This window comes from Polypterus senegalus, chromosome 9, assembly GCF_016835505.1.
Source record: "Polypterus senegalus isolate Bchr_013 chromosome 9, ASM1683550v1, whole genome shotgun sequence".
Lineage (NCBI taxonomy): Eukaryota > Metazoa > Chordata > Cladistia > Polypteriformes > Polypteridae > Polypterus > Polypterus senegalus.
In genome coordinates, this window is record NC_053162.1 from 135,516,675 (window position 1) to 135,531,413 (window position 14,739).

General features: G+C 36.9%; 1 protein-coding gene across 2 annotated transcripts in view; it reads right to left on the reverse strand.

Annotated features, from left to right (window-relative positions):
- Positions 1–14,422, reverse strand: part of sorl1 (sortilin-related receptor, L(DLR class) A repeats containing) — a 263,409-nt gene extending 248,987 nt beyond the window's left edge. For both annotated transcript variants that reach the window (XM_039763937.1, XM_039763936.1), the window contains exon 1: positions 14,122–14,422. In XM_039763937.1, the coding sequence (XP_039619871.1) occupies positions 14,122–14,415 (294 nt within the window). In that variant the 5' untranslated portion in view covers positions 14,416–14,422. The remainder of the gene's footprint in view (positions 1–14,121) is intronic.
- Positions 14,423–14,739: the final 317 nt, after the last annotated feature.

The window sequence follows — 14,739 nt, forward strand, 5'->3', positions numbered from 1 at the left end:
GAATGTTGTCATATGTGACTGTTTAAACACAAATGACAGAATTAACACAATCTGGAAAGCATTTGTCCCCCCCCCCAATTTGAAGGTCAGGGTTTGGTGATGGTGATAAGATTGGGATGAAACACGTTATTACATAATATAATCTGAACAAATTAGTAAATCATTGATACAGGTCTTTTCACCAATATACAGAAAATTACATTAATCACTTTTGTGAACCAGTATACTCATCACAAGTAGTGGCAACAAATTAGTTAGAATATGAAGAATAAATATAAGACACATCTTATTTAGGCATAAACATATTGCCAGTCCACAATAAGTTGCTGACATAATTTTTTAAGTGAAGTTAAATTGCACATTTAATAGTCCTCAGGTGAGCTCAATCCTTTGTAAAATGGAAGGTCACTATCATAAGTTAATTAAGCAATAGGACTTCTCTTTACTGGTACCTGTCCCTAGGGTTGGTTCCCTCCTCCTCTAACCCTGATCTGAACAAGCCATTTTAAAAATGCACGGACTTCCTTTTTAATACAGCTGGCTACTATTTTGTCTCTGTGTAGAGGATGGAACACATGCTTATGTCCTAACCTAGACTGAAAGCAACTTTCAACTGAGACAATTCCTGATATACTCACTCAAAAACCACACTTGGGTAGTGCTTTTATTACTCTCCGTGTGGTGTTTGCATGGATGTGACACTCATGTTTAACTCCATGGACCTTGGATTTCCCAGTTTGCTTAATGTCTTTAAAATTACCCTACTTTTAAAATGTTCTAAGCAGATTACATTGTTTGTCTGCTATTCAAAAGACAGCAAAAAAGAAACAATGAAAGCAACACTTTTGACAATACTCTATATTTTTGTATATATTTTACATACATGATCAATTTCTTCACCTAAAGTATATTTTGAAAGATAAATTACTGTACTTGGTTGTAATTAAAGTCAAAAATACATTTTGAATTTGAAGCAGTAATTAAATGGTCTAAATTGGGATGAAGTGATTTGCCTCCAGCATTCCAAAAATATGAGTTACTTTAACTGGCGACCCTAAACTGGCCTAGTACAAGTATGAGTGAGGGTGGGAGTAAGCCCAGTGATGGACTGACTACCCAATGGTTCTTTCCTGCATTACATCAGAAACATTTTAAACACGAATCCTGATTATTTCCGGACCTGGCCCAAAACTTCAAAGGGGTTCCGATACAAATATTTTACTATATATCAAGAGTGTGCATTCATTTTAACACTCATGACAAATAATTGATAAAGATGAACATGAATAATAAAAACGAATAATTTTTAACTGCTTTATAGTACTATAAATTTAAAATATTTTAGCACAGAACACATTTTTCTAAGTATCTTGATAAAAATCACTAAAAATGTATACTTAGGATTACCAGAACTTTAACCTTTATTGATACAGACCAGGAAGATAAACTGCAGATACATACAATTTTTATAAGAACCAAGAACCCATGATGAATAGTCCACTTAAGTAACTATATTTACAAAGGCATTAACAGGTCATATGGCAAGACATTACGAAGACTACAGTATGTGTCTGTATATTAGCAATAGACATAGAGAAGCAAAGAGTGTGTCACTATGAATGCAATATTGTATGTAAATAAAACAAATTGTTACAATTTTTACATTACATGTTTATTGTCCTAGCTGTGTTACAAACTGCACTCTTCTTTTCCTTACAGAAAGATTTCACAAATACCCAAATCGTTTATATTGAGATTAAATATTTTCAAAGAAACAGGACTATATGAAACACTAACAATATTATTCTGTGCTGCCAACTCATATTTCAAATCATCCCAAAGCAGCATCAATAGTGTATAGTAACTATTGTTGTGTATAGTAACTCTATTTTGTGATGACAGATCGCCAACTGGTTAAATATAAGCTGTTTCTTCTAAAAAGTCACACCTTTATTTGTGTGAGGTTGACAAGCTTCTTGCAAAACCTGACTCAAGCAAAAATAACTTTTCTTGAAAAAAATAAAAATCATTTTCTCATCTTATCAGATGCTGCCTTGGTTACATACATTACTTTAGCACCAAGTTCAAAGAACACTTGAAACCTGGCTTCCTCAAAACTAATGGACCTCTCAAAAGTAACATCATATAGTGTTTTTGTGATCCCAAGTTGAAATGAATTCAACATACAATTAAAAATTGTACAACATTTACAAGAGTTGACTTAGAATATTCTGCTTGTAAATTTCACCTTGAGGAAAATTCCCAAGTTTATTGGTTTTCCACTTGCCTTCAAGTCACTGTGCTTATGTCCAAACCTCTACATTTTTTATTTAAAAACAGAGCTTTTAAACAAAATAGATCTCTACCCACATTGAAGTTTTTGTGTCAATTACAAAAGTACCTCTGAAATGCCTGGAAATGCACATGATGTAGACCTTCAACCCACCAATGGGCATGTACGGATCAGGTGGAGAATCCTTGAAGGGACTGTGTAGCGAAAAATTCAGAACCGCATGACAATCAGATTCCCTCTGCTTTATTTGCTTTCCTGGCACACAAGACTCTGATAGTATGTTGACAGCATACAGAAAAAGACAGAAATTATTAAAGGAGCCACAGCTAATTGCACGGTCTCATGTCAATGCTCTGATTACAGTTGAAAACATCAGAACTGGCGACAATTGCGTTGTCATTAAATAAAAAACACTGCAAACATTAAAGCAACACAAGAGAATCAGCTCTATGGTCATTTGCGAGAGGATTGATTATGGGCAGCAGACAGATATTGGAGCACATTTGTATCAGTATACTGCTGCTGGATTATGTGAATTTCCCCTTGGGATTAATAAAGTATCTATCTATCTGTAAAAATAACTCAACAGATAAAATTAATAAATGTTTGCATATCCACGTTGTCTATGTCTTTACTTTACTGCTTTATGCTTTTGTGTCTTTCTTTTCCATGTAATATTGTCAGCCTGACTGCATTCTACACCCATTCACATTTTTAAGTAACTTGTTATTAATTTTGCTGCAGAATGTGCTCCTCTTTACTGAACAGATTAAGTTTAAGCAATAAAGATTGATAAAAAGGCTGACTACTGACTTATTTACTATCTTATTTCAACTGTGCTCTTGAATTTTTCACTACAACAGTAACACTGCCAACCATAGGATTGACTGCAAAATTTATGCATATACATTTTATGCATATATGTAGCATTCAAACCGTACAAAATACAATTTAGATGTATACAAGCAAGCAGCTCAACGTACACCAAGGAATACATAAAAAGGACAGAGGTATAAATACTCTATATGAATAATTTTTTTCTTCCATGAAGAGTGACCAGTCAGAGAATGGGACATTGTAATGAGCAGAATCAACTCAGGGAAGTGCCAAGAAATAACCACAAACCAATCAGGACGTGATCAGAGCACCATTTTTCTGAAAACTCTATTTTCGCCCATCCACTTCCAAAGGTGAAGCTTTGTTTACAAAAGCCTCTGGCTCTATTGAACATTCTTAAAAATCTTTTTTGGGGGTTAAAAACGCTGGGTTAGTGGAGACGAAAAAGCAAAAATGGAGACAAATCTCTACGTTTTTCAATAAAAATGTGATAATGTGAATGTGGCCTGTTTTACCCCAGGCAAATGACTTAACTTACCAGTATTTGAAATGTAAAAAATACATTTAAATAATTTAGTTCTGCATCCATACTTGTAGGGTGCTTTGGCATGATATTTGCCCTATTTTAAAGAAAAACCTAATTCTATTCTACAACTATGAAGTATCAAATTTGATTATACATCTTTGGAGCTTCACACACTAAACAAGACTCTTCTTGTATAGAAGACATTAGGATAAGAACACAACTGACATTTTTAATTTGACTGAACAATTTCATCATATATTCTGTATTACTCTTGCATTAATCACTTAAATCAACTTTCATTAGCGCCGATTTTTCAAAATGCATTTATATTTAATTTAAGGACTAAGCCTTAACCCTATCCATGACACAAACATACTAAGTCAAAAACTTATGAAATGCAGGATTATTATTAGAAACACTAAAAGGCTTTGCCTCCTGCTTGCTTCGCTTGCCAAATTCCCCCGGGCCTGCACTACCCACCAGCCACTTTGCATCTCTGCCACTTGCATATGTAGATTTCACTTTCACCAAATAACGTGTCTTAATTCTCGTGGATACGCCTCTTCATTTGGAAGAAACACTACTTTTCCCTGATGGCAACACGAATTAGACAATCTACAAGTCTCCGACTTAAAAGTTTAAATATGAACAATATATTCGATCACTTTTCACCGTTCCGTTATTTCACCGTGTAATAATTTCCGTTTGTTTGTGCTAATGCGATCTTGACTATTATTTTTTTGAGACTTTCAAATTTTAGTATTTTCATTATCTCTAACCTGCTCTTCATGTGTATCGTGCCAACGTTTTTGAATACTTTATGACGTTCTACTTTGTCATCTACTCTTTGTCTTTTAACCACACCCAGGGCCGGAAATAAATCTCTTGGCACAAAGACTCATCTCGCGGGACGTGAAAGTAAAGTCTCATCTCTCTGAAAAAGTAACGTCTCGTCCCAAGATTTTTTTTATTATAATAGAGCGATTTCTATTTCTATTCATTTCTGAGTCTTGGACAATCCAGGACTGTTCTGGTAGCGCCAATCATAAAAGGCTATCTCCTAGTCCTTCGAATTTATAATTAAATCTGTATAAACATATGCTCTTAGGAAGACATTCAAAACATTTTTTCTTAATTTACATCAAAAGCATATTGAAAACAAACTTCTCAAGTTAACCAAATGATTGAGACTGACCTTGTTGCAATTCTGTTAATTGCTCCAGCATCAAAATAAAATTCAGTTAAATGTTCCAGTGTCAAAGCACTTTGGAAAGTGGAAAACACAAATTATTACATGGAGTGCCGCATGCAAAATAACATATGTGAGGCTGAAAATACAAATGCCTTTATTGCTTTGAATTTTGCATCCTGAAATCTTGTGAGCAATGCTGATAATTATGCTTTCTCAAGATGTTTGGCCTCACTGAAATTTGTATTAGGAATTCTAGATTTATATTTAATCTTTGTCACAAATCATTATTACCTGTATTAAATTGCATTGCTGTTCAAAAGCATTAATAAACCCAAGATTATTTTACTCTAAAATATTAGTGTGTAAATATAAAAATAAAAACATAACTTTTTTTTTTTTTTACTTTTTCATATATTTCATAAACAATTATGATTATTATTATCACCTTAAAGATAAAGGCCCAGCAAACTTGCTTGTAGACCTGTACTATGAAAATGTATCTGATTTGTACTTTTACATACTAAATGTTTCATAATGGACATGCGGTTTATGGTTGCATTTTATAAAAAGACCAGTTCAGTAATGTGTTGGTAATGAGTATGCTTTACTGGCAGCAGCCAGAAGGGACTTCACTGCCTATATGTTGTCACTGTGCCCTGACAGCGTAAAGACGGAGCAGCTAATATGACAGCAACAATAATGGACAGGATGTACAAGACTGGTTTTATATGGCCAATCCTGAAAGGGAAGTCAGAAAACAAATTCTATGCAATACCTGTAGGATTGTTACAGATGACTTAGAGCAATAGTCCAAGTACCCAGTTTGTGATATACGGCACCTAAATGATGGTTGCTCTATAATCCTCTTCTCATCTGAATGAAGATTTTGATTTGCACAATTTGTAATAATTATATACTGATTTTTGTTTCTTTTTTTATACTTTGTGCATTAACTGCATTCATGCATCATTTGATTACTATTTAAAGAAATGAAAAGTTTTGCCATATGTATCAAAGAACATGTGTCTCATTTATACAACTTCATTTGTACAATCGAACAGGACATTATATGTATGTCAAAAAACAGGAAAATGTGTAAGCCAAAAAAATCAGATTTATAAAATCTGGCATATGTGCAGTTGTTTGGAATTTACCCTTTATAAATAAGTCATTTTGTAAATGTACATGCATGAACCCCATCCTGGTGCCTCCCTGAAAAAAACTAACATGGACAATGATAATCAACCTGATAAATATAAAATGAACAAATTTACCTGTAAGGTGAGACAATGGTGACAACAGAGATGAGTGTCAAAAAGCAAACACTTTGAAGAGTGCGAGATACAAATTATTCGGCATCAAGGTTCAGGGTGATGTTTTTAGATGGGTGCAGAACTGGCTCAGACATGGGAGGCAGAGGGTGATGGTGCTAGTTAGTATCTTAACAGAATTGGCTGATGTTAAGAGTGGTGTTCAACAGAGGTCAGTGCTAGGGTCGCTGCTATTTTTAATAAATATATGATTTAGATAGGAATGCAAGTAATACACTGGTTAAGTGTTAAGTGTAAGAAGTATCAAGCGTGCTAATTGATAATGTTCTGGACATAGTTAATTCGTCATTAGATACGGGGGTCTTCCCAGAGTGTCTTAAGACTGCTATAGTTAAACCCCTTCTTAAGAAACATAATCTTGACCCCTCAGCTCTTGAAAATTTTAGACCCATCTCTAACCTGCCTTTCTTAAGTAAAGTTCTGGAGAAGGCAGTCATTATGCAGTTAAATGACCACCTCAATAAACATGCTATTCTTGATAAATTTCAGTCGGGTTTTAGAACAAATCACAGCACAGAAACGGCACTCGTTAAAGTAGTAAATGATTTGCGAGTGAATGCAGACAGAGGCCATTTATCTGTTGTCATCCTCTTAGATCTGAGTGCTGCATTTGACACTATTGATCATAATATTCTTAGAAATCGCCTTAGTCAATGGGTGGGCCTCTCTGGCACAGTCTTAAATTGGTTTGAATCCTACCTGACAGGAAGAAAATTTTTTGTTAGTTGTGGGAATTACAACTCGAAGACACATGATATCCAATATGGTGTCCCACAAGGCTCTATCCTGGGTCCGCTGTTATTCTCAATCTACATGCTTCCGTTAGGTCAGATTATCTCAGGGCACAACGTGAGCTACCACAGCTATGCTGATGACACACAGCTGTACTTATCAATAGCACCTGATGACCCGATTCTATTGATTCACTAACACAATGTCTGACTTGTATCTCAGAATGGATGAATAGTAACTTTCTCAAGTTAAATAAAGAGAAAACTGAAATCTTAGTGATTAGCAATAATGGATACAATGAGGCTATTAGAAATAAACTGGATACATTAGGATTATAAGCCAAGATGGAGGTAAAAAGCTTAGGGTTAATTGCTGACTGTAATCTGAATTTTAAATCGCATATTAATCAGATCATTAGGACAGTATTTTTTCACTTAAGAAACATAAGTAAAGTTAGACCTCTTATATCACTGAAAGATGCTGAGAAATTACTTCACGCGTTTGTGTTCAGTCGACTAGATTACTGTAACGCACTCCTCTCAGGACTACCCAAAAAAGACATAAATCGTTTGCAACGAGTGCAGAATGCAGCTGCTAGAATTCTAATTAGGAAAAGAAAATCCGAACACATTTCTCCAGTTTTGATGTCACTACACTGGTTACCTGTGTCATTCAGGATTGACTTTAAAATTCTGCTTATGGTTTATAAAGCCTAAAATAATCTCGCCCCATCGTATATATCGGAATGTCTGACACCTTATATTCCAAATCGTAACCTCAGATCCTCAAATGAGTGTCTCCTTAGAATTCCAAGAACAAAACTTAAAAGAAGTGGTGAGGCGGCCTTCTGCTGCTATGCACCTAAAATCTGGAATAGCCTGCCAATAGGAATTCGCCAGGCTGATACAGTAGAGCAGTTTAAAACACTGCTGAAAACATATTACTTTAACATGGCCTTTCTATAACTTCAATTTAACTTAATTTAACTTAATCCTGATACTCTATATGTTCAATTCATCATAATAACTATTCATAGTGGCTCTAAAATCCGTACTGACCCCTACTCTCTTTTCGGTTTCTTTTTCCGGTTTCTTTGTAGTGGTGGCCTGCGCCACCTCCACCTACTCAAAGCTTCATGAAGCTCCAACAATGATGGATGGATTAAAAGGCAGAACTCTACGTGACCATCTTCATCAAGCCCTTCCGTGAGAACCCTAAATTCAAAGAGGACTGTTTAATTTATGTTAGGTAGAATGCCCAGAGGGGACTGGGCGGTCTCATGGTCTGGAATCCCTACAGATTTTATTTTTCTCCAACCATTTTTTTGTTTTTTCTGTCCCCCCTGGCCATTGAACCTTACTCTTATTCGATGTTAATTAATGTTGATTTATTTTGTTTTCTTATTGTGTCTTTTATTTTTCTATTCTTTATTATGTAAAGCACTTTGAGCTACTGTTTGTATGAAAATGTGCTATATAAATAAAATGTTGTTGTTGTAAGTTTGCAGATGATGCCAAGAGAGCTGGATGGGCAGATAATTTGGAATCCGTTAAATTGCTACAGAAGAACTTGGACAGCAAACACTCTTGGGCAGATTTGTGGCAGATGAAATGTAAGGTCAGTAAATGTAAAGTATTAAACATAGGAAGTAAAAATGTTAGGTCTGAATATACAATGGGAGGACTGATAATCGACAGTACACCTTGAGAAGGATTTAGGAGTCGTAGTGGACACTACACTGTCAACTTCCCAACACAGTCCAGAAGACATTAAGAAGGCAAATAGAATGTTAGGTTATATAGTACAATGTGTGGAGGACAAGTCCAAGGAGGTTACGCTCAAGATTTATAATTCACTGGTGAGGCCTCATCTGGAGTACTGTGTGCAGGTTTGGTCTCCAGGCTACAAAAAGAACATAGCAGCGATAGAAAAGGTCCAGAAAAGAGTGACTATGGTTCATTCCTGGGCTATAATGGATGAATTATGAAGAAAGATTAAAAGAGCTGAGACTTTTCAGTTTAAGCAAAAGAAGATTAAGAGGTGACAGAATTGAAGTGTTTCAAATTCTGCAGGGAATTAGTACAGTGGATCGAGACTGTTATTTTAAAATGAGTTAATCAAGAACACTGGGACACAGTTGGAAATTTGTTAAGGGTAAATTTCGCACAAACATTCAGAAGTTTTCTTTAAATAGAGAACCACAAACACTTGGAATAAGCTACCAAGTAGCGTGGTAGACAGTAAGACTTTAGACACTTTCAAACCTAGACGCAATGTTTTTTTTGGAAGAATTAATTAGGCATGCCCTGGCGAGCTTCGTTTGGCTGAATGACCAACTCTCATCTAGATTGTTCTGTTTTTGCCTCCAAAGTGCAAAGAACCCTTATTTGGTGGCCTGAGCATTTGTGTCACTGACAAGTGCAAATACATTGAATGGCAACATGTTACTGCCGCTGTGAATTTGGTGAGCTCTACCAGCCATATCATGCCTAAAATAAAAATAAAAAAAAATAAAAAATCCAAACTCAAGCAAAGAAGTGAATCATCACACATCCCAGGCAAAGGGTAAATGCAGCAAGAGGAGAAAAAAAGCAAATCTGTGCTCTCTGATTTTGAAGTGCAAATGGAAATTGTAACTGCAGATGCTTTATTATGTGGCACTAAGCCAGAGAATTCAGACATTTGTCAGTCTCAAATTTGCATCACCGGGGACTTGTATATTAATGGGATACAACTGGTTATGGTTTATATAATAAATAAAATAAAAAAAAAATAAAAAAAGCAGCTTCATTCTTGCTAGGCACCCTTATTGCAACCCAGTGTGTTTCTTTGTGCCGGTTCCAAGGCCGGATAAATGGGGAGGATTATGTCAGGATGGGCATCCGGTGTGAAATTTTGCCAAGTCAATATGCAGACAATGTAGATGATCCGCTGTGGCAACCCCTAATGGGAGCAGCCGAAAGAAGAAGACGAAGAAGAAGATTCTTGCTAGGCACCCTTATTGCAGTATGAGTGCAGTGAATTGCACCAATTACATTAGAAAAAATGAGCACTGCTGCAAATTGCCTTTTTAAGTTGCCCTGTACATCCACACAATATAGAAACTGAATTTACCGTCTCATCAGTCACTTTATGCCTTCCAGCACAATGATCATGATGGAGCTGAAGTTAGTTAAGATATCCTTGATGTACTGGCCAGTTACATTTAGTACTTGCCTATTGCAGAACATCAACCATTTTTAGAATCTAGATATGAATAAATGCAGCCTGATTTCAAGCAGTCTGTTTTTCTAACACAAGGCCAAAACTCAGCACAGATTGCCAAGAGGATTACTCTTGGAAAACTAATTTGGCTCAAAAAGCCAGTCATCACAATGGGCCACAAAAATCCTGCAAGTCCATAAAAGCCCATTCCCTTCATATATGATCATCTGCATACTCTTCAAGTAGAAATAAAGTGAAATTCAAATAAATTAAATAATAAAAAAAAAATCAAACACGTCATGTTTTATCAAACCAAAAGGCTATGAATAGGCTATTGGTCATAACAGTGTTTACAGCAATGCATTTTTTTCCTTCTTCCAAATTTTCTGTTTCCATCTAAGCATTACACCTTTGTAACTTTCATTTCCTGATGAAAAGCACACTATTTAGTATACCTATCTATGCAATCAAATGAGTAAAGTTTAAGAGGAGGATTCCCATTTCATTTCTCTTCAAAATATCCAGATGTGACGCTTGCTGTCACTATTACATTGTCAACCTGCTACTCCTGTCCATGGGAAGAAACACCAAAACACTGAATTTCTGATTCCAAAGCTGAGAGGAAAAACTCTTCATATTACACTGCCCACAACAAACTTACTATATAAAAATACTATAGAATTCCTATGGAGATAAGTGCCCAGTTGGTCTAGGTTAGCTGAACTATGACATTAATTAATATACCTCTGGGAGGGCATTTTTATCTCCAGAAATGCTTTCGTTTTGTTGTTTGTTAATGAAATTGAAATTACCATTCTTTACTGTGTGCACAGTCTAATCTCTATGCTCATATATGTAAATGATGCATGACTTGATTACCTCTGCAAGTGCTTGGAGTATGTACTCAGTGAAAATGCTATACAAAAACAAATGGAACTAAAAAAACATCCACAAGGAATGAATGCCTGGACTTCATTTTACCAATCTTTAGACTTTTAGGATCAAGAAAACAAAAACAACATTACAGTTTATAAGAAAATATATATTCTATTCTGTAAATTACCAAATATAGGAAAGAAATAGTTACTTTCCAAAATTACTATGTGGGATGGCATTTTATTAATTTAACAGGTTTTATTATACATATTAATTTCTTCATTGAAGTAAAACAACCAGAATAGGCTCTGGCCCACATGACCCCAAATTCAACTAAGCAGATTTAAGAATGTATGTATGAATCGTGATAAAATTGTATACAGTATTAGTGAGCTGCTTAAAAACTCTGTCATTTCACATCAATTAAACAGATACAAAAATCTTGTGTGCAATCTAGGTTTTATTAACAGTAAGCAAAATTCACACAGTGCTGCCATTGCAAAATGGACTGCACAAAAATTTTACAATGGAAAATACCATATTTTACATAAGATTATTATTTGCAAAAGCAAATAAAAACTGACCTGTAATCCATAACACTCCATATAACACTGTGTGTGTTTTTTATTTCAGCTCTGAAATGCTACATTTTTGTATTTAAACAACCTTAGCATCAGACTCGAGCATCACTCAGGCTGTAAAAACAGTGTTAAAAGCGTTAGTTCCGAGCATCACTCAGGCAACAGTACAGACACATCTCACATAAGCACAAGACCCAAGGGTTACTCGGACTATATGTGCCAAGTGTTGCTCGGGAAACAATATAGGCATGTTTTGCGTAAGCGACAGGCCCGAGTGTTACCCAGACAGCAATGCAGATAAATCTTGCCCAGGTGTTACATGGTCTTTATGGTGATATGAGCAGTGATGACCAAGTGAATCTGTCTTCAGGCAGTGAAATCAAAAGTGATTCTAATGAACCCAAAAGTGAAGCTCTTGTCAATCTCACATGTGCAGTATGCCGTGTAAAAGCAGGTCAGTCTGGAAAGAAAATCTGAAGGGACTCATGCTACTATTGTCCTGACTGTGAGGTTGGATTGTGTATTTCATTGTGCTTCAAGGCATATCACACAAATAACAGATTTTGACAGTATGTACGGTATTAGCATACTACTTATTATTATTTGTATCATTGTTATACTTTCTACACTTCTGACTTTGTACTTTTATTGCTTGCTGGTTTTACAGTAGAACGATGAGACTTAATAAATATAAATGGCAGGAAGGTGGAAAAAAATTAAATGTATAAAATATGACAGATAATGCAAGTCATTATTATGTGTGGTTTTCAGTTCTCTTACAGGTACATATCTCAGACATTACTGTGTAACCTTCCAGAACTGCATGTATTTTGTGTCTCTAGCTAGTCACATCCTTAAGAGCATGATCCACTGAGCCACCTTGCCCACTTCAAAATAAAAGATTTAGAACAACTTTAAGTGAACTGTTTCCGAGAAATTATTGCTAAAGTATTGGCAGCTAAAGTCAAGAAACTCTCGTATCTCAGGAGCTCTCAGTGCCTCTGGACATTCTGTGACCAGACATTCACCCAGAATTAGTGTGTGTCAGGCTGTGATGGTGAGATGCACTTTGGGGCACTATGTATCAATTCAGGGTATGAAAGTAACAAGTGACGATGCTCAGGAGAACTAAAACCTGTGTTTTGTCTCTGTTACTGCAATAAAAGCATAACCTTCAACTAGAAAAGCTTGCTTATTTGAAAATAAAAAGCCTTACATTTTTCTGTATCACCTTTATAGACCATCTCTAATACAAGACTAATCTTAGCCACTTTGAAGAATAAGATACTGACAATCAGAAATTCTGTACTGTAGCTGATTCAGAGTATCATTTGTTGAGATTTATGGGGATTAAGTACATGTCTATATTAACCTGAATGACTCCAATCTAAAACAAGAATGCAGAGCTCAGATACAGATTCTCATTTAACCACCTGTCTCTATGTCTATCCTCAAATACATACAGGGTACATACATTGTAATTAGTGAGCAAATGAAGGACACTTGTGTAATGTTAGTTAGAATTAAGTAGCTCTATTTATCCTAAGTGTAAAGAAATCAACATGAGTAGACTAGAAAGTAGAACTACTGCTTCCCCAAATTAATACAGGCTAGTTAAGGTGGTTTGGTAATATGATTGTTTCCAACTAGTCCCAAAGGCCAACACTGGAGAAACTGAATGGATCTCTCAACCACAATTGTCAGAATGTTGCTAAGAAGAGGGTAGCATGGGATGTCCAGCTCAGCATCACCCAGTGGGGATGACTCAGAAATTTCATTGTCCTAATTCACGGGAGAATCTGAGAGGAGCTGATTGCCAGAGTGCCTTTAAAATAAATCTAACGAACAGCAGAACGCACACTTCCACGGTGACAACAGTCATTATGAATCTTGCATACAAGACAAGACTTGTACAAAAAAAGATAAGGAGCAGCCGGCAACCAAACAAAACATGTTAACATGAGATGACTGCTGCTCTGGTAGGTGAATTTTAATCAAGCTGTCTCCGCTGCTGACTGTTTACGGTTTCTGGACGCACGATATTTTTATTTTCTTTTTATGTACTTACTTCCTGGTGAGATGAGCATATCTATCAACTTCAAATGTATCCGAGACAACACGTCCCTCCGGTCACTGCCAAATACTGACAATCGGCATAGCCTCGTTCGCTAGGACTCCCGTCTTGGCATGTCAGGCAGGTGGGCAAATGCCCACACCCGAATTATGTCGAACCCTAAAACATAACGCCGTCTACCTAAACTATTCTCGCGCGGAAGCGGAAGGCAAAGAAAAACTTTAAAAAGAAGAAAGAGTCCTCATTGCAACACTTTCCTCGCTCATCTGAAAGGTTTCGTGCAAGGCAGTACCTACAAAGCCAACCTGGTTAGGATTTCAACCAAGTCGCCCGACAGATGTAGTCCTGCTAAAGCCGACCGACTGGTTTGGACTGTTTCACAAACCTGCGTCCCGACTATATAATCTACGGACAGCCATCTGATTTGAAAAAAAAGACAGAAGAAAGCAGTGACCGTCACGCACGCATCAGTTACCTTGCCGTACACCTTGAGTGGCGGCGGTTCGGCTGCGTTCCGCTTGCTCCGCAGGGGCAGCTCCCGGGACGCAGCGTTACGTTGCCCGATTTCTCTTAGCGCTCGCCTCCAAGTGCCTCTTTCGCCTGTCGTGGGATCCTCCGCCACATTTACCCAAGCAAAGCCCTGCTCCTGCGGCCGGGTCCATCGTGGTTCTCGGTTGACGTACAGAGTCGCAGAGAATGAGAAGGGAAACAGGTGAAACAGCAGGGTCGTCGCGAGCACGAGCATCCCGCAGCTCTGCCTCGTCGCCATGTTTAGGTTTGCTAATAAAGCAATACTAAGGCCGCCTTGCGGAGAACTACTGAATTACAAACAAAGATTGGGTGGAGGGAGGTGGGACAAGTGCTGGCGACGGTGCTTCTTCAGGTTGGTGTTGGGGAGGGGCTCATGAGCACGTGTCTTCTTTGGGCAGGTGGTGCCAAGGTGTGCCGCAGGGCCGCAGCGCGGGACTGTTCTTGGTTGTTCTGGTGTTTAACGGTGCCATTCGTAAAACGTCTGTGTCACAGGGCACAAGTATGCATTATGGGACAGAAAAGAGAACAGCAGCTTTATGTTGTATACGGGCATGTCTAAACA